General features: G+C 34.1%; 1 protein-coding gene across 5 annotated transcripts; it reads left to right on the top strand.

Moving 5' to 3' along the window:
- Nucleotides 1–415: 415 nt before the first annotated feature.
- On the top strand, nt 416–20,662 carry LOC140670492 (solute carrier family 41 member 1). Of its 5 annotated transcripts, XM_072901112.1 has the most exons (9): nt 416–1,128; nt 1,927–2,159; nt 13,685–14,129; nt 14,894–15,257; nt 15,685–15,864; nt 17,328–17,767; nt 17,903–18,123; nt 18,196–18,532; nt 18,947–20,662. In XM_072901112.1, the coding sequence occupies exons 3-8, from the start codon at nt 14,035–14,037 to the stop codon at nt 18,525–18,527; spliced, it is 1,632 nt and encodes a 543-aa protein (XP_072757213.1). In that variant the 5' UTR covers nt 416–1,128; nt 1,927–2,159; nt 13,685–14,034; the 3' UTR covers nt 18,528–18,532; nt 18,947–20,662. The 5 variants fall into 5 exon arrangements, with proteins under 5 accessions (XP_072757213.1, XP_072757214.1, XP_072757215.1 ...); XM_072901113.1 differs by lacking the exon at nt 1,927–2,159; XM_072901110.1 differs by lacking the exons at nt 416–1,128; nt 1,927–2,159 and adding an exon at nt 8,864–9,564.
- Nucleotides 20,663–21,778: the final 1,116 nt, after the last annotated feature.

Genomic DNA, 21,778 nt, shown 5'->3' with positions numbered 1-21,778 from the left:
TACTAAAACTTTTTATTAACACTTTCTAGTGCCTAAAACGTGTATTTAGAAGTCCAAAGTAATGATGAAGACTTACTTTTATATATATATATATATATATATATATATATGTATATCATGATGTACAATATATAAATAGCAGATTCTAACACAATTTGTTACGTTTGTACGAGAGAATAAAGTTTCTTCTCGATGGATAATTTATTACATTATATTATTATTATTTCAGGTGCACAAATCTGTAGATACTTAGAAAAATAAGATAATTTTAAATAATTATTTTTAATTAAATAATTATATTGCATAAATATCTTGAGTATCAAAATGAATATTCAGATATGCATTATAAGTATTATAAGTATAAGTAAGATAAATATTCTAAAATGTTAAAACTATTTACAAGTAATCTTTCCACGTGATAACAGTCTCTGTATCATATTATCATTTCATATACTATTTATATTTAATTGTACATGAATTTTATTGTATTTTTCTTATTGATTGAAGTATTACTCGACAATTTGCAGACGACGAGTAACTTTAGCGAGAGCTCTCGCAGATACGAATAGTTTTTTTCCAATTCACGCATTAATGCGTATCATCCATGTATTTATATACACATATAAATATATATATATATTTGAGTGCATGTGCACCAGTCACGACGCAACAGAATCCGTGTCTTCTCGGCTGCAGTTTAGAGCCCCGTCACACATCCTCCCGCTCATTCTCGCTTCGTAACCACCTACACCGTAATCGCATCGCTCGCGCGCTTCGTCTCTCTCCTGTGTGTGCATCGGTTCATTCATCTACAATCTACATCGTCATGTCACGCGTAACGCGTCTACACGCACACGTATATGACGACGCTTCGCGCGGTCAAGCCCGACGACGACGACGACGACGATTTACGCGGTCAAGCCCGACGACGACGATTGTGAATGAAATAGTTGGATCTGTCAGTGCCAACTATCGCGTCGTTCCCGGCGGTGCCTCTCTCTTAGATCTTATCTAAGTCGTCGTGCACGTTATGCATAAGATATAGTAAGTGGCCGCGAAAAGAGAGCACGATATTAGTCCGACCTAAAGGTCGCGCATCATTCAAGGCTTGAAACCTCTCTAATCTTGGTGAGTTCGATTCTCGATGCTGCGGACGTCTAAAGGAAGCTTGACAGTGTTTGCAATTTTAAATTAATCGACAAAACAAATAATTAAAGAAAAAAATTTTTTTCTGAACACAGAGTATTATTAGAGAATGAGAACGGTATTCAATTATAATACAAAAGCTACATTACGTAGCTTTTATTCGATTGAGTACATGGCAAGAACGGCAACATTTTTTACAATCTTTACTTTTCCGTTATTTTCGTACAAAACTTGAATATATACGCTTCTGTATTATTTTAAATAGGAGGATTTTTTTTATTTTAAATGCAGCAAAAGAGTGTGAAGAAAAAAATACAACTCGACATATGTACCTTCTATTTCGGTTCGACCCTGAACTACTTTTATAATCGCTGAATTATAAAAGTGACAAGGGTTACTATTTTCAGGGACTCATAAATCAGTTTCAATTCTCGTACGATACCCTCGAGATTTATTCTTTTTTTATTTATGTAATTCTCATAAATCATTAATATTCTGGAAAATTTTCTGACGAGTGATAGCGTGGAGAGACGACCGATAACAAATATGAAGTAATCGACCGCACGATAAGTCATGAACGAAAGATGCGCCGTAATCTCTGATACTAAATATAATTACAAGCTGAAATATTGGATTGAAGAATGATTCCAGTTACTGCAAAGCTTCGTCACTGGCTTCTTTTCGTAGCGTTCGCAACATCGGATTTATTGCGATAACTGGTTTTGGACGATCAACATAATTTATGTCCGCATTCCAATTTTGTATGTGGATTCTTTCAAGATTACCCAGATCAAATGCTCGTTTCGTTTCGCTACGTCCACTTTGGCGAGTAAAAAAAGTTATAAACAAGTTTATCGAGGAATTACCGTCTCGTGCAGCATCGCATGGGTCATCAAGCGAAAATCGAATGAGTGCTCTCACGTGCGCGATTGTCAAAATGCAAAACAACACCGCGGACTCCTCGACCGCGACGACGAACGAGCGCATCATCGTCCGGTGCAGCTGACCACCGTGTAAGTATATAATAGCTAGTATATCAGAGAAAGAGAAAGAGACCACCCGCGCGCAAACTGTTGCACCTCGCATGCGATCTCCATCCGGCGACGAAAATAAAATAATCGTGCGGCGCGCGCGAGCGAGCGACAGCCTGGTGGATAAGATACACCGGGAGAGGCGAGGTATCAGAGCGGTATGTTAAGTTATTGCCCGTCATGGTCGAACTTAAACACGTGGAGTAATTTATCAATCTGCGAATATGTTACGGAAGCGCTTAGGCGCTCGTGTCGCCCGGAGAGCAGGTTCGTCGATGGAAAAGCGTCTCGATGTAAAATTCGAAAACGGGATCCGGAAAAATTTCTATTCTAATAACAAATCCATTTGGGAGCTCAAGTAGAATCAAGGAGAAATTTGACAGAAAATTTTGAATAGATTTATACAACGTGTACAATGTGTGGCATTCAAAGATACTGAGCTGTCACAATATTGGACGATATCAAATACAAAACTATTGCGACGACCACTTGTGAAATATCTAATTTTTATTCTAAGAGATTGAACTAATCATAAATCAGAGATTAAAGAATTAAAACAAGACAGTGTGTCACAAAAAACTCTTATCTTTATTACTGAATTTAAGATAGTATAAAATTAAAAGATTCATGGTTTCGTGATACTAAAACGTGACATACGCTCGTAAAAATGTCTTATCGTCCTTGGAAGTTACGTATATATTGCGGCAATTATATGTAAGACTGAATATGATTAACGCATATACACGAGTTTTCTGCATTGGACATGGTACGTTCATAGACGCGAAAAAATGAGTGTAGAATGACGGTGAGAAGCGTGGCCGAGACCAGCGTGTAAAAATATCACACAACGAAGATGGCAAATCGCTCGCGTGTGGTCCATCGCGTCGACAGTTCCTCTTGAATTGCACGCGATAACACTTTGTGTAAACTAGTCGCGAGTTTCATCAAAAAGACCGACGTGCTCGCAATTGATGACTGTTGTTATCGATCTAGTCGCTCTCTATTGTGTTGTGATATGCTCTCGAGAAACCTCACAATTGGAGAATAAGACAACTAGACGGATTCGATTTAAAAAGATCGGCATTTATTAAATATTTTAGAATATTTTAAAAGTTAACTTTTGCCGAAATATCGATTAAACTTTTAAATTAAATCAAATGATTTATTGTATCTGTTACAGTATCCATAGCTAGAATTTTTTTACATATTTTATTTGTATTTGTTTTATATCTGTAGAAAGCTGATGGCGATTTTACGATGAGGCGTTTACTTAACGGAACAATCATATTTCCCGTTTAGTTGCTCGATCGTGTGTTATTTGTGTACCCGGCTTTATTATACGGTATAAGGGTCCGTAATTGAAGAAGCAAGTATAAGGTAGCACTTGCGTAATGCTCTCTCAGTGATGCTCTTATTGTTGTCCGCTAACGTGTTTACGATATGTAGGTGGCATATATAAGAATAAATGAATACGAGTATAATAAAAGGATTTAATACCGGTATAATATTCGCCGAATTATTGCAAATGTAATTAAAGAAGTCTCTAAAAAAATTAAACAAATTATCCGAGATTATATATTTGCCTCAATGACTTTTAAATATATACATATTCATTTTTTTGCAGATTGTAGACATTTATTATTTCATAACATTCTTGAAATAAATTATTTATATTGTTTTTTAGAATAAATTGCAATTATAAACGCATTTTAATTTACATTCAACAGATTAATTTCTGAAGAAATTAATTATAAATTTCATGAAAATTATGAATGCGTTATTTTGTTGTATTACAAGAAAATTTAAAATTAAATATATAAATAAAACTAATCTCCGGATAAATTACAAAAATGACATTTGATTCGAGTTGCAAGATTGAACATGTGATCAATTAATTTATGATGATAACGATGCTCCGTGTAAAATCAAATAATTCTTGTCATGACATCTCAAGTGAAAAACATACGCGATTCATCGATGCTTGGGAACAGCCCCCTAAGTTCAGTAAATTAGTGTGTCAATTATATCATAAGTCAGTCATATACAAGTTATATTAGCGTCAATATATATCCAGCATTTAACTCATAGTCATCGTTTATTTGGATTGCACAATGGCTGATTTTTTAAAAGGCATATTATATCATATTCCTTCTTGCTTCTAATTGTCTTTTTACATTCCCATTACAATTTTATTGATATATATTTATGCATATCATTACAATATATATATGCAATAAATTAGTTATTTTACTTTTTATTTATACTTATTTATTTATGCTGTGATACGATTTTTAAGGAAAATTATAATTGCAAATAACAATATAACTAATATGTGTACATTTTTTTCATATCTATAACGCACATCGTAACGAATGAAAAACGAATGACATATTATTACAATATATATATATACAATAAACTAGTTATTTTATTTTTTATTTATGCTGTGATACGATTTATAAGGAAAATTATAATTGCAAATAACAATGTAACATTAATATGTGTACACTTTTTTCATATCTATAACGCACATCTTAACGAATGAGAAATGAATGACATAATTTAACGAGATAAATCAGATGTCAAGATAAAATAATTTTTTAAATTATTTATTTAGTTATTTATTTATTATTTATTTATCCTACATGTGATCTATCTACAACGACAAATATCAAAAAGCGATTATTTCCTTTCAAAATACAATATTTATATGAGGAGCGTAGGCTTCTCAAATGCATATCTATATTTGTAAATAGTGATAATAATTTATATTACAATATATGGTATTTTCTAGGAAATATTCTAACACTAAATTAATACAATTAATTATACGAAATTCATGGTAAGAATTTTACTATAATTATATGTAACATTGATATGTATACAATCGCACTATTTTTCATATCTATATTTAACGCACGTGTCTATAATGCACGTCGATAACGAATGAAAAACGGAGTGACATACTGACCTAACAGGACAGATCGGGTGTCGGGGTAAAATCTCACATATCTATTTATACAGACGGGAGAATCTACGCACGCAACTAAATTACACGTGGGTATACGCTGTTTTATTGAAATTGCCGGGGAAAATCATCGCGTATTTGAATGCGTTCCAGTTACACGGTTCATTCAGGTCCGGTTTCAATGTCGACCTTTGCCGAGTCAAGAGCGGACCTTACGTAATCGGCACTTTAAAAGGAACCACGAAAGGTATGCGTGTATGCGAGCAGATTATATATATGTATATATATCGCTTCAAGTCGGATATATGTCTAAACCTACGCTTGCGAAAGAAAAACTAAAAATCGCGTTAAAGACTAATGTCTTCTTTACAGAACAAATAGGTCGTTTTACAACAACAATTTGATAAAGTACTAAAGTCTTTGGCGAACTGTGTGAAATACAAATATGTTTAATCATGATTAAAACCGATTAAATCGATTACAAATTGACTTTAGTAAAGTATGAAATTAAAACTCGTGCATCGTACTTGAAACAAATCGTTAAATTAATTATAAATTAAAAATAATCAAAATTAAAGTTTTAAACGATTTAAATTGTAAAGGAAGATTATTTTTCAATTAATTATTTAATTTTACGTTTCACTTAAATATACAATATATGTCTACAAAATTAGCGTGCCTTACATTACCATTATATATATATATAAGATTGATAAAAAAATTATTCGAATTTCAATGACGTCATTATCGGAGTTGTGCGACAACTAGACGATACAATAATCGATAATTAATAAACAATCGGACACAGTGCGCTATAGAAAAATTATTAAATAATGTTTTCCTTTTGGTCTTGCAACCAATGTATTATCAGCCTCGCTTGTCGGATATCGCGCTCGAATCATACTTATAATAAGTACACGGAAACGCGACTGTCCATTACATTGCTCGCGATAAGGCATACGCTATCAATTTGATCACGAATTTCGTAGTACAGGACAGAATGGCGAGAAGAATTAATTATTTCATTGAATAAACAAATTTCTTTATGGAAGATAAAGTTATGGACCATGCATGTGATTTAACTAAAACACATATAGAATCAAGAGGAGTAGCCAGAGAGCGATATCTGATTACGAGAAGGAAACTTGATCAAACTTGTAAGACGATATCTCGAAGAGTAATTGTATCATTAACAGTATAGCGTCGATCGTGCCAATTGTTGGATCTCGACGATGTACATCTTTGCCTTGTTGATCGAAGCGATCACGAATCGACATTTCAAGTGAATAGTATTCTGCAAGCTTATCACTACTCGATACCGTACACGTTGCTGGGATTGGTGTAATTAGACGAGCAAACACATCAATCTCTCACATTTCTCCATGAAATAATCGACTGTTATTCATCAAGGTGCAAATTGCAAACAGTCGCGTGTTAATGGCATCGTTGAAAATGTGGTCATCAGGTCTTTAACACTTACTAATTTAGTCGTTGCTACATTATTTTAAATGATGTGATCAGCCTTTCGTTTCAAGCATGCAAAGTTTAACAGATTTTCTAATCGATTCATCTAATCGACAATTAAATTTTATTTTTTACTGCATTATTATTATATGACTATAATGTTTTTTTTTTTTAATTTTTTTAAAGATTTCACTCTCACTCGGATAATTAAGCATTGATTAATCAGTATCGCTTCCAATTCTCCCGATGATTTTCATTCGTGATGCCCATTCGCGTGCATCTTTTCAAGAATTTGTACGAACAGGAAATACTCAAATGTTTCATTGGTGAAATAATTAGAAAAACGAGACTATTTAAGTGTGACCTAATCCTCAAGTTACCAGAATACAAATTGCCGTGTCACGAACGGTCAGAGTGCTGCTCCTACACAGGATACGGTCATAGACGGGCCAGTGAATCCTATTCGCGCGTCATTGACCAACTGACTGTTATAAGCGAATTTTTCCGCTCCACTTTAAATAAGAATTACGCTGAATGACAGATACATCGCTTAGATCGATGAGATTGTAATTTCGTAGAACGTAATAAGAGAAATGTATCATATTCTTTTTCTGAAGAGAAAACGAATTAGTTCAATCTCTATATATGTATATGTATATATACGTGTGTGTATTTTTTTCAGTAGAGTTTTATTTAAATTTATTGTATCATCTCATTAATTCAATCGCTGATTTCCGTTGAATTCAAGTTGTTTACATAACTTATCAAGCGATCGATTTTATTTAATTATTACGCCATTATATATGCTTTTTTCCCATCGTTCATGGCCAACAGATTTTATCGATTTAGTATTAATATGATATTGCGCATGTAAAATTAAAATTATAGAAGGAAAGAAAAGATACAGATATGACGAAACAAGGATATCATAAAACTCAATAGAAATATAGGGTATTATGTTCACAGTTGTGAAAATAGTTCTCAAAAGTAGATTTGATCTGATTTAAAATGATGTAATCGCAAATTCTTGGATCAATTTAATTTCTTTAGAAAGCATAAAAATTATATGCAAAAAACACTATATGATTAATAATTGCATCCATGTATATGTATATGATGTCTTTTTTTCTTTTAATACTGCTATATCCTATAATTAGAAATAAAATGGAAAGAAAATATAAACCCTTCTGTATATTGCGTGCAAAAGTATATTACATAAAAATATACTTAACGAGTTATCTTTATTCTCTCAGGAGTAATATCGGATAAATTTAGAAAATCAATATCAATCTCTTTGCGTTGGTGAAAGTTATCGTGTATAAACAGCATTGAATATATAAGCTTGTAGCTTAAAGATAGTCTTCGACAACTTATGCATTTGTATATCGACAATTGGACCTTGATACCTGACATTTGTGTGACATATTGTGCAACTGTATATTAAATTTAAAAAATCTCATAATTACGTTACGTTTGCGAAACTAAATGACAAATGCGTGAAATGAATAAAATGACAAAAAAATCATTTAAAAAATTATCAATTATGACATTTACAAGAAAACACATGAAGGAGTATTAGAGATTGGTTCTAATTATTTTATTGATAATCAGTTATAATTTAGAAATTTGCTGTAGCAAATGTAAAAAAAAAGTTTGTTCGATATTACTTTGCAGTCTACATGATATTAATCAATAGCTGAATTAGTATATTTATGTCTAATATATAACGCTTTAATGATCTCAAAGCAAAAAAAAAAAATTCACAGAATATATTAATGCTATCATCGGATTACAGCGCATAAAAGCAAATCACGAAAATTATGTAAAATCAAGGCGATTATACAACTCGCGCGTAATGCGTCGTAAACTCATGAATGAACCAAAAGTTTCCATATGTATCAGCTGGTGATTGATGACGTAACCGATGCCTGTGTAACTGCCACATGTGTAACGGCCACATGTGTAACGTCACTCACAATGAAAGATATCGAACATTGTTCGTCACATTGTATCACACATACTTAAAAAAAATTTTTTAATAATTTTTAATAATTTTTGAAAAAAGATCAAGAGTGTCTGTATATCCTAAAAATATGCGAGAAAGATGATAAGAGAAAAAGTATTAATCAATTTAAATCGATTTCCAACAATATAGAAGTCAAAGTCATTAAAATAATTTTGAGCTAATGTTCTTTAAGAACAAATCTCTCAAATTATTAAAAAAAATAAGAAGAAATCATAACAAGAAAATAATAATAAGAGTGCAAATTGAATGCATCGAAACAATAGGTAACTGCTCGTGGCAGGACATTTCCAGACGACGTCACTAGGATTTCCAACGCGGAGGCGGTTCTTCCTGATCTAGAAAATGACTGACAAACCCACACAAAAAGCATAAAAAAATAATCGACAACACGAGTCTATTCAAATGTATCGGAACGATGACGCAATCGTCGAAGGTGGGTCGTACCAAGTGACGTCACGTTGGGATTCAGCACGAAGACAACCCTTCTAGACGTCTGGGAATGACGCTAGGGGTTCGCTATTGGCGTACAGACACCAGAATAGCATTGAGGAGTTTGCGGACTGACTGGAAAGTGGCTCGGATCGATAAACGTGCGTCTGCTCCGTCCGGCGCGCCACCGACAGATACACACACGCGCACATACAAAGACACATGTATCCCCAAACTAGTTTTAAGGAGGCATGCATACACGCGGGCACGATGCACGATCGCGATCAGTCGCGATGTAACCGCAGCGTGAGACGGCCTCGCACCAGGCCACCGGGTGACCGCCATCAGATGCTCGACGTAGGCTGATCTCGCGCCGAAAAACGGATCACCGGTCATCGAAGCCGGCGATCAGCGACCTGTGACACAGAAGGGGGTCCAACGGTGGGTCTTGTCCTTGGGAATCGTCGGGGGTCCGTCTGGGACCACGCCTGAAGAACCAGGTACGGGCGGAAGGGACACGGAAAATCCATTCGAAGTCGAAACTTATTGTTGGTCTAACGAGATGCTTTAGCGAAAAAAATATTTATTTTAGAGACGAGGTTTGTGAGTTGCTTTTTGTTCAGCGATCTCCGCGGATTCATATTTAATAGATTTTAATCGACTTTCAAAAATTGTTACAAGTTTTGTGTCATGAATAGAATGTAACAGTTGTGTGTGAAGCCATTTTTCGGAGTTTAAGAGAATCAAAACGACAGACTAAGAATGACTGAAAAATTCAACACCCCTAATTCAACTCTACAATTTCTAATCCATTTTTTAAAGAAAATATAGAAAAATCCTAAAATTTTAAAAATTAAATTTTTTTTTATTTCATTGAGATATTAAAAAATGAATTAGATTGCTATTTTTTTAAATAGACTCTTCAGCTTATCGCGAAAACCGCGATTTACTCCTTTCAGGGCGTTACCTCGATGCTGGATTCGCTTGCATGAGACAAGAGATATGTATTCAGGACAGATAGCCGGTATCGCAAATACCGATAATCGTCGATAAACTTCATTAATGTATTTCTGAACATTTTTTTGTCCAAATTATAAGTGTACCAAACTAATTAAAAACATTCCAAGCAAAAACACGCGTGCAAAAATTCACTTTGCATTCGCGGGGATAATGTTAATTATTCACGCGTGATCGACCGCTATACCTGCTGTTCACTGTTGGTCCGGAAAACAGTAACAAACGCGAGATATAGATAAGCGACAGAGAACTCCATCGAGGTTCTCTGATGACTTGATTGTGTGTAGGTTAAGGTTACAAGAACTCGTGTAATTCATGCAACGAAACGTGCTTTTCAGACCCCACTGAATATCCGGTCAATGCGTGACGCAAAGAGCAGACAATAAATATCAAGTGCGATCGCACGATCGATCATCGGGCAGTTCACGACATTTATTGATCTTTATCAGAAATTGCAATCTAATTGTATCAATATCGATCGTTCGAGATCTTTTTTCTTCATCTTAACATGTGAATAAAGAAAAATTTAATGTCGCAAAATCTACGCAAAAATATATCGATTAATATATCTATAAATGTAAAATAAATACAGTTGGTAAATTAATTTTTAAAAGAAAATTGCAGATTCATAAATTTTTCATATTATATAAGAATGATTAAAGAGACACAAAGAATTCAATAATTTTAAAACTAATCTCTGATCTAGGCAATTAAATATTCAAAATCCATACAATTAAATATTTCAAATTTATAAAATATTAATTAAACATATAAAATTTTTTCCTTTTTTTTTTTAATTCACAACGCAATATTAATTGTCTCGAAATATGGATGTTGCAGTTACACTTGTAAAAGCAAAGTTGCTTTCTTAATCAAACAGTCGCACAGTCTGGCCTTGATGGAACAGTTTACAATCTCAATTTCCGCGCGTAAGGTTGCCACACGATTGAGCATCGTTATCGTTATCGTCGCGACATTTTCATTAACAACGACATTAAAGCGCGTTTATTCCGGATTTCGGATATTAATAGCTAAATCTGACGCTCGTGTAAAAGTTAATCTTCAATTGGATTATTATTCGTTAATTTGCAATTGGATTACTATTAGATGAAGAAAAGGAAAAAATTAAATTAATCATTGCATTGCGAATGACTTATTAAAACGTACGGTTATTAGTTATTACCGATGCAACTTATTACATATTTATTGTAATCAATTTAATGCGTTCTCGACGATAATATGGCAAAATAGATTATCGTAATAACTCGTTTTGAGACGTAATTCAAAGAGGAAATTGAGTATGTTAGATGTTAATTAGCGGCATACGTGGCGTGTATGAAACATTTATTCATGATATTATCTACTTGATATACGTGATAACTTTATTCACAAATACAACGCAAATCACGAAACTATGTTCTTAAAGAGTTTTAGTACATATGACGAGATTGTTTCATGATGTCTCGCGTAGACAAAAAATTTAGATATAATATATAAATAATAAATCAACAATGCAGAATCGAGTCTCGCTGTGAAAGAATTAAATTCATTCACAAGAAAAAATCATTGATAATAATGAATCTTCAAAATAATGTAAAGTTATTGTGATAAATGTCTCTGCAAAAAATTATTTGGTAAATATATTAGCTTTGAAGATTATATTTAAAGATATATATTTTCTGTAGAATTAGGCAATTATTTATATATATATATGTGTGTGTGTGTGTGTGTGTGTGTGTGTGTGTGTGTGTGTGTGTGTGTGTGTGTGTGTGTGTGTGTGTGTGTGTGTGTGTGTGTGTGTGTGTGTGTGTGTGTGTGTGTGTGTGTGTGTGTGTGTGTGTGTGTGTGTGTGTGTGTGTGTGTGTGTGTGTGTGTGTGTGTGTGTGTGTGTGTGTGTGTGTGTGTGTGTGTGTGTGTGTGTGTGTGTGTGTGTGTGTGTGTGTGTGTGTGTGTGTGTGTGTGTGTGTGTGTGTGTGTGTGTGTGTGTGTGTGTGTGTGTGTGTGTGTGTGTGTGTGTGTGTGTGTGTGTGTGTGTGTGTGTGTGTGTGTGTGTGTGTGTGTGTGTGTGTGTGTGTGTGTGTGTGTGTGTGTGTGTGTGTGTGTGTGTGTGTGTGTGTGTGTGTGTGTGTGTGTGTGTGTGTGTGTGTGTGTGTGTGTGTGTGTGTGTGTGTGTGTGTGTGTGTGTGTGTGTGTGTGTGTGTGTGTGTGTGTGTGTGTGTGTGTGTGTGTGTGTGTGTGTGTGTGTGTGTGTGTGTGTGTGTGTGTGTGTGTGTGTGTGTGTGTGTGTGTGTGTGTGTGTGTGTGTGTGTGTGTGTGTGTGTGTGTGTGTGTGTGTGTGTGTGTGTGTGTGTGTGTGTGTGTGTGTGTGTGTGTGTGTGTGTGTGTGTGTGTATATACAATATAATACAGGATTAAAAAGTAACGGAAGTTACAGTTATAATTTCTTTTTTTGGTAACTAAAACTTATTCCTTTTTTTTCATCTAAAACCGAAACTTAATTTAATTACATTTTTTTGGTAACTAATAACTAATTTAATAGTTACTAATTTAATTTAATAGTTTATTATTATTATCAAACTTAAGGGTTGATAGCTCGATAACGTAATGTACGATTCGATATTTAATAGGCATACACTTTTTTATATGTCTTTCAAAAAACCTGTACGTAGACATCATCGCGCGATTTTTTAGAAAATTATTGTTTGAAATTATGAACTAATTAGTTTCAACTAATTGAATTTTTTAATTGAAAAATCTTTTAATCTTATAATTTTTATTCCAAGTATATAATATTAATTTATTATAAATTATTAATTTACTTATATTATATTAAATGTATTTTCATTTTAAGTTTCAAACAAATGTGATCTATTGCGTATAAAATAATATAGCACATACTCACGTATAATAGATATAAGATGTTTTACTTTAATTATTAATCAAATATTAGAAAATGAAGGGCTGTTAGAAGAAAATCAAGTTCAGACAAAAATTAGTTTGAAAGAAGAAAAAAATAGAGAAAAAATGATAAATATTATTTTGATCTTGGATATAGGTACCAAACTATGCAAAAGTGAACTTGGTTTTTTTTTTTTTTTAATAGAACCTTATTTTTTTATATAAATTGATTCCTCGCATATTTAGTAAAAAGTTAAAGGTAATATCTCTGAAAATTGAATAGTTTACAAGATATTTTATACTTTGACATAATTTTATATAAACTATAAAATATCTTAGACAATTTTCACATTTTTTGAGTTATAAATTATTTTTCAGAGTCGGTAACTTGTAACTATAACTAGTTACTTTTTTAATGAAAAAACTATAACTGTAACGAGATACTTCTACAAAGTAACTTTCTCTGTATATATACCATGTATATACGTATATAAACCATATGTTGTAATTGTCCGAAAATACACACACACGTCGCTAATGCTAAAACTAAAGACATTAAATTATACTTACATGTATATATTATTGTGTTAATTTAATATCCTTAAACAGACTTTGAGTCTTAAATAATAAATTTATGAAGTACTGATTAATACTCTACGTAGTCTGCTAAACTTACGATTAGATTAACGTGATGATTCTCTATAGGAAGAGGCCAGTTACCTTTCTTCTACTGACACATCGCTGGATGATTCCTATTTTTATTTTCGCCGTGATTAGCCGACACCAGTTCTCCAGAGAATCTAATCTACGAAAGAGAAGAGGAAGATAGTGGCTCTCTCTCCGGCATAATTACGTAATTTACGTTATTTGCGTCCTGAGATACAACTGTCATCGTCGTCGTCGTCGTCGTCGTCGTCGTCGTCGTCGTCGTCGTCGTCGCCGTCACCGTCGTCGTCGTCGCCGTCGTCATTGTCGGCGGCGGGAGCCTTATCATTCTCAAAGAAGAATGGCTATATATTCGTGGCAACGAGATTCACGCAGCCCTCAGTAGGAAGATGATAGAGGGCCAGGTGCATCAACATCCGGTACGAGTGCCGCCCGACAAGTCACAACCGTCCCAGACTGCCAATACTGGCATCAAGTTCGAAAAGTACGTTAAAAAATATTGTGCAGAAAATATCTCGTATTCTACATGTATCTCGAAACAAGAATTAAGAATTTCAAATCAAAATTTCGAGCAAAACGCAACAACGCGCGATCTATGTTTAGCGCGTGGACAATCAAGAAATAGCTAGGTGACAGTGTTCGACGGCATCGTGAATAAAATCACACGGTGGAATTAATTGTGGATTTACGCGCGTATGCGTTTGACTACGATTAATTAATCTCATTCGCTCATTCATCTCACATCATTTAATCCAGACTTTGGGTCTTATTTTTTCATCACCTTGTCTATGTATATACTTCATTATCATGTTTTAATCATTCGACTACGAAATGATTTGGTGCGATAATTATCGCGTCAAATTGCTAAATAAATCAATTAGTAAATAAAAATTGTAACCAATATATAATTTTTTAAGATAAAGTAATATTATATTAAATTATGATAAATTTGTCACTGTAATAAAATAATTTTATCAAGCGCTACTTTAGATTTATATCAATTTTTTATTTAAATGTCTTATTTTGTGGTTTGAAATCAGAAAAATGAATGTGCCACAAAATCACGTTATATATATTTATTATTCTGTTACCGGATCATAGAATCGTGTGTCGATTTCGTTCGAAGGTATATTGATAAACCGTAATACTCCGACCTTATCGTCTCTTAACGACTGTAACAAAGAGTTAATGAGTACTCTCGACATCGACATCTGTTCGACATCACAATGAAAATTTTTCTGTCGGCAGTGAGCAATGTAAGGAGCCACTGCTTTCGGAGAAGCAGAACTCCCACAGGATGACACCAACCGATGGCCGTTCGCGGACCACTTCTGAGTCGAAGGAAACCAACACTAATGGACAGGCGGCCACGGTGAATTCTACCATCAGCAGTGGACACAACACCGAGGATTGCTTCGAGGTGACGATCTTCGACGAGGGCGTCGATGGCGGTCGGCTGCCAGATGTTGTCGCCGAGAGTAAGATCTATGGCGTGGCCGATGAGAATGAGCCGCTCGAGTCGTACTTGGCCATCACCATCCAGGTCTTCATACCCTTCCTCATCGCCGGCTTGGGCATGGTGGGCGCTGGATTAGTTCTCGACCTGGTCCAAGTATGAACAAAATTTGCATGCCTATCGCGCGGATTCTCTTTCTCTTCCTCTTCTCTTCTTCTCTATCCAGAAATATTTTACGAGCAGCGAATAATGTCAATGTCGATTTAACGCGACTCATAACACCCAATCGAATTGCACATGATAGTGTTCTTATTAAACGGATCATCTAACTTTTTTTTAATAAATCTATTGTAAATTTTTTTCTCGATAATTTTTGGACTAGATTAAAATCTTCAGGTAAAACGGAATGGAGAATAATTGAGAATATAAAATTATACGTACAAAGAAAACTAGAACTTGATAAAATTAAATCTTTAAATCCATTTACCTTATTCATAGGTTTTCTCTCTTATCTAAAAAGAAATCGATTTCAAATTAGTTGAATTTTAATTAACTTTACATTTTCTACTTTGTTTGCTTACAGCACTGGGTAGTCTTTGAGAAAGTCAATGAGCTTATGATTCTGGTACCAGCACTTTTAGGATTAAAAGGTAATTTAGAAATGACCTTGGCATCGCGTCTTTCCACTCAAGCAAATCTCGGACACATGGACATGCCGAAGGAGCAATGGCATATGATTATTGGGAATCTCGTCTTAATACAGGTGAGAATAAATTGTGATTCGATTGCAAATTCAAAAATAGATATAACTGTAAGAAATTTGATTTCTGTAATGATTAAATTCTGCAGTTGTAATAGTTTCGCTAGCTATTCGTTGTGAGTCTTGGATATTAACAATAATAATCTTAATTACGATTTATATACGCGAAATGAAACAGAGATCTGTCATATATATTTGCATTATTGTAATACATATTGTAACACATAACGCTCTACTGCGAACCATAATGTAACAAGATATACCGTCAGACCTTTCGCATTTAAGTTCAGACTTTACTTTAGCGAAACTGGTTCTAACTAGATTTCACAATTAAACACTGATATTTACCATTCGTCATTCGAAGGAGTCATAACATAATTCCGTCGAATACATTGCGAAACACATATTGGCTTAATTCGATACCGTATATTTTTCTCTTGGAACTTATACTACTTCGTTTTAATCGATGTTCTAGTTCCTTGATAGATCGCATCTTCGCAGCTTCTTGTGTAACTATGCGACAAGCGCAAGGAAAAGTTCTGCGCTATTAATCATCTGATTTCTTATCATCTAGCATCGTAAATAAATCCGCGGATGCAAGCGTTACGTATTTTTTTTATATTCAAGCTCAGCTTCGTCAATTTTCAATATCAAATTTCAATAAATCAGTGACATCAAATTCTCGTAATTTTGATAATTGAAATAATAAATTGATGAAATTCGTATACTTTAACAAATCGTTGCTATTTGTCAATTACGAAACGATTGTTGTTGACATCGTTGTTGGCATCCTAAATATCGTAAATTATCAGAGGATACTATGATGTGATGCGATAATTTGACCTGTGGTTAACGGTTAATTGTGAAACGAGCCGGCGACACGATTCTTCGACAGTAAGCAACGTTTTTCCTAGCCGTTCGATTTAGCAAATTGAGCTATGCTCTCCGGCCGTCTTATCACATTGGCGCCACGATTTTATTTGGCCTTCGGGGAAGCCGACTGTTTGCTGTACGATCTTTCGCGTGTGCGACACATAGCTGTGGTTACTTCATAAAACATCACGCTTTAGACGTGTATTTCCATATCATGAATCGATATCTATATAAGATAAGCTGATATACGTTTGAAATTTCTGTATAAAATTAGAAAGTGCTTCTTACAAAAAATACAAAATACACACTATCAAAATTCTTCTGCAAACTTGACATTTTTTTAGCATATGTCTCGCTATTTTTTTTTTTTTTTTTATTTTTTCCACAGCATTCTAAATCTTATAAATTAAATATTATTGAGTTTTGTTACAATTTGTCTTGCATTTCAATGTAATTTTATATAGCCATCCATGCTTCTTCATTAAAGCAAGCATTAGAAAAAAATTAAAAAAATAAACAAGAAAATCTTTCTCAAAGATTCTTTTTCACTTGAACGGTTTAAAATAAAAATAAAAGTTATTTCAATTTTGTAGTGCCAAGCAATAGTGGTGGGCTTCCTGGGTTCCGTAGTGGCAATCGTGATGGGTGCCTTTCGCAACGGCACGGTCTCCTTGGATCATGCCTACCTGTTATGTGCCAGCAGTTTGGTCACCGCGTCTCTCGCTTCCTTTGTTCTGGGCCTTATTACCGCGGGCGTAATCGTTTTCTCCCGTCATTGTCATATCAATCCGGATAACGTGGCCACACCGATAGCCGCCAGTCTCGGCGACATCACGTCCTTAGCACTTCTCTCTTGGATCGCTACCGTGCTCTACGAATGTATAGACAAACAAGACTGGGTAGCGCCCCTCGTCATAGCCTGCTACATCCTTGTAACACCACTCTGGGTGTGGATCGCCAAAAAGAACAAATATACCAACGACGTGCTCTACTTTGGTTGGACGCCAGTCATGGTGGCTATGTTAATCAGCAGGTAAAAAGAGAGAAATTGCTCAATCTTTTGGAGTTTGCTTATGAATAATGTGTTATCAAAGATTTACTGTCATCTGTATCGTACTATATTTCAAGTAAAGCTCAAAGTATATAACACGCGAAAATTTCTACACAGTTGCGGCGGTCTCATACTGGAGTTTATGGTGTCCCGTTTCGAAAATCTGACAGTGTTTCAACCGGTCATCAACGGTGTCGGCGGGAACCTAGTGGCTGTCCAAGCTAGCAGAATATCGACTGCTCTTCACAAGCAAGCTGAACTTGGCACGCTTTTAATTCCACCAGGACACACGCATCCTGTCATCTTTATCACTCCTATCGCTAATTTTTTCGGGAAAGGTATTCCTTCGTTTCTCGATAATCACAGTTTTTCTTCAAGATATTTCTTCATCGTTATTTCTTTTTTTTCAGGTATGCATGCCAGGACGACGAGGGTCTTGATGACAATGGTGATACCGGGCCACATTATCTTCATTTATCTGATTAATTACATGAAAGACGGCAATACGTCGATGACGCCGCTCTTCGTCTTCGTTTATCTTTGCGCGGCGATGCTACAGGTCGCAGCGCTCCTCTATATCGCCTACATAATGATCCACTGGATGTGGAAGCGAAAGATCGATCCCGACAACTCGGCGATCCCGTATCTGACCGCGATGGGTGACTTGCTCGGGATCAGTCTACTTGCGATTGCCTTTCAATTTCTGTACCTGGTCGGAGATCAAGATTTCGACACGCCCTGATCGTAGTAAGACTACTTTGTATAATAAGCGCAATTAATGATGATAATTAGCACATTAATTTTCACTTGCATACATAATTAAAGCATCTGTCGTATAATTAAAACTATATTTTCTAAGAATTTATAAATATTAATCGTATTATGTAATGATGTGATTATATCAGATATCAGTTAAGAGAAAAAATTTTCTCTAACTTGATGTTTTCAAATATAAACTGCATTTCACTGCCAGTATTCCAGAAATCTATAGTTCTTCTATATAGTATATACGTATATTATAGATTTAAAGTACTAGCAGTGAATTTCGAAATGCAGTCATAATGTTTGAGAAACATTAATTGTTCAAACATGTGCCTCGGTTTATCTATTAATAAAACAATTTACGAATACTTAAAAGAAATATATTGCATTTTTTCGCAGGAAGTCATAAATTATATAATGTTTTCCGGCGGGCGACGGGCACAAATTAGAGCTGTCGAACTGAAAGGGCATTCCTACGAGGCTGTGGTCGTCTGAAAGTATATTCCACCGAACGCTATCTTTGATCTGCTAGACCGCCGATGAGTCTCACATGGACGGCCGGTAGCAGTATTTATTTGACAAAGTATTAACAATTCACTTCTTTTATCTTGCCTTTTCGTCAAGAAATTGAGATTAATAATCAAATATATCGAGATTTTTTCTTCATATTTTACGAAAACTTATTCGTCGATTATTTTCGACAAAACCTTATCTGATATCTCAGTATTTAATATCTCATAATAAATTTCTGACGCATGCAAAATTAAAGTAATGAATCGTTAATGCCTTGTCAAACCGAGCGGACATACTCAGGTTTTAATTAGGTACTAATATATCAGAAGATAACAAAGGTTTTGGTATGCAAGATTATAGTTACTAATATGTATATTAAAAGATAACATGAGATCGGTAGTAGGTGGCAAATTAATTCATCGAATATAAAAATTACGATTGAATTTTTGCAAATAACGTTATCTTCAGAGGATAAGCCTAAAATCGAAAAATTAATTTCTTCATAAAAACGGCCGATTAATAAAGATAATTAATAATATTAAATTAATTATTTACTAAATGATAATAATAATTTTGCAAACAATTTTTCGGCAATATATATATTTGGCGAAATATCTCCCGAGCGTAACTTAGTCAGCCTAACAAATAAGACTTCGCTAATCCCAGAGCTTAGGAATATTTTAAAATTCAAGAACAAAATTCTCGTGAACTATAGAGGAAAGAAATAAAGCAAAGATTCTCATATTTTCTAAAAATAGAATCGAGTCTACAAAGATATATATATTAAATTGCAGTCGCAAAGATTACGATAAAAATTTAATATACAATTCCGACTCTCATTCATCTTTTTAAGCTCGGCGAGAATTCTGATTCTTCCATCAAACACACGTAAATAAAAAAGTACGTGTAATTATATTACCAATTGCGCATGTGTCTTCGAATAGTTGCCTTCGTATACGACGAAATTTAGATAAGTATCTAGAAGCTGCCACGCGATCTATTTTTGGAAGCTTTAGAAGCTCTCGGATTTGCTCGATCTTAAAATACAGATATACCTGCTACATAATCTTAACTTTTGCGGTGCAGTTAATCAGAATTTAGTCTTCCTTGTGCAGATAATGCCTATTTTTTAATTTTCAGAATTATTATTCGTTAAAAATATATTCAAAAAGGCTTGTGTTTCTATAAGAATAATAATCTAAATAATAAAATGCATCGAATAAAAATTGACGCGAATCACAAGTTCGAGAGCCAGCAAAATCACACGTGACGGGAATCTCGTGTGACAGAGTGATCGATGATGGTTTTTTGTGCTCACTAGTATTATCGCATCACTTGGTCAAGTAAATGTATTTTCTAAATGTTGATGTACCGTAATGTATACAAAAAAAAGGAAATTTGCAAATAGAAACTATGCAAATTTGCGATATTTAAACCTTAACATTTGAAATTGATGTAAAAACGAATGCGCAGTTGTTAAAAAAATATAATCCATCAATTTTACTCGATTAATCAAGTATCAAGATATCAGTGCAAATTTTACAAAAAAGATGCAAAGATTATTTGTAAATCTTGATGAAATTGTGCACGACAGAGTAGCATCTCTTCGAGGAGAAAACGACGATTAGCATTTAACAATTTAAAATATGCATTTAGTTGATATCCAGTTGACAATTATCTCTGACGTCGTGCGAATAATTTATTTCATATATTGATTACGACATATATAGTACAACACACGTTTCTTTGTGTTCAAAGATAAAGAAGTTTTAATGCATTCAATCGAGATTAATTTCAGTCGGTACGTCTATCAATTTATGTGAGTATTATACTGTATAGTATTGTAAATTACAATATTCCATAAATGGAGAGCGAAAAGAAAAAACGTCGTTATATCCCCGTGTACATATTACTATGTATAATGTACGTATTTTATATACGTTACGTATATTAGAGATCGTGTCGGGGACTAATATTTAGTCTTTGTGATAGGAAAAGGGATTTATATCCAAGATGACATCGCCTTTCGGTACATACATGTTCAGTATTATCGCTTTACTATTACCTGGAATTGTTATAATAAATGATACGACTCTAGCAGAGATATCTGATTCCGAAAGAATATCACGCTTCTTTTGACACATATTTTGTAGTAAACTGCGTTCAAGTCGATCAGATTATGATAGCACGAAGCACTCTTGTATAAAAAAAAATATTACATGTTACGTTGCAATACTGCGTTATACGCGATTAGCACTAATTCATTCATTGTCGAATTATTTCATTCATCTTGACTTGCGATAATTGCTCTACGAGTTTTATCAGCGCGATAAAGAAAATAATGAGAGATTAAATAAAATACGAAAATACATTCGCATATTTGCGAATGTAAATTCTCTTAAGCCGAATGCATATATTTTATTATGCAATCGAGTACTTTAAACAGTAGTGTTTATTGCTCGTAGCGAATGTCATTCATGTTTCATTTTATAGAACATACCCCTTTTCTTTTTTTTTATACGTCTATTATTTCTAATAGCACAATACTTGTATTATGGGAAGAAACGTGCTATAAATACGCAGACAATAATCAGACGCAATCTGATGAGAAAGGATACATAAAATATTTTCTATGTAAAAAGTTGAACGAGTATATATAATAGGATCCCTTGTATAAAGCTGACTTTTACAAATAAAAATGGAAACGATATATTTTAA

The sequence above is a fragment of the Anoplolepis gracilipes genome, chromosome 10 (assembly GCF_047496725.1).
Source record: "Anoplolepis gracilipes chromosome 10, ASM4749672v1, whole genome shotgun sequence".
Classification (NCBI taxonomy): Eukaryota; Metazoa; Arthropoda; class Insecta; order Hymenoptera; family Formicidae; genus Anoplolepis; species Anoplolepis gracilipes.
The sequence above is the reverse complement of the archived record's forward strand: the minus strand, read 5'-3'. Positions and strand labels throughout refer to the sequence as shown.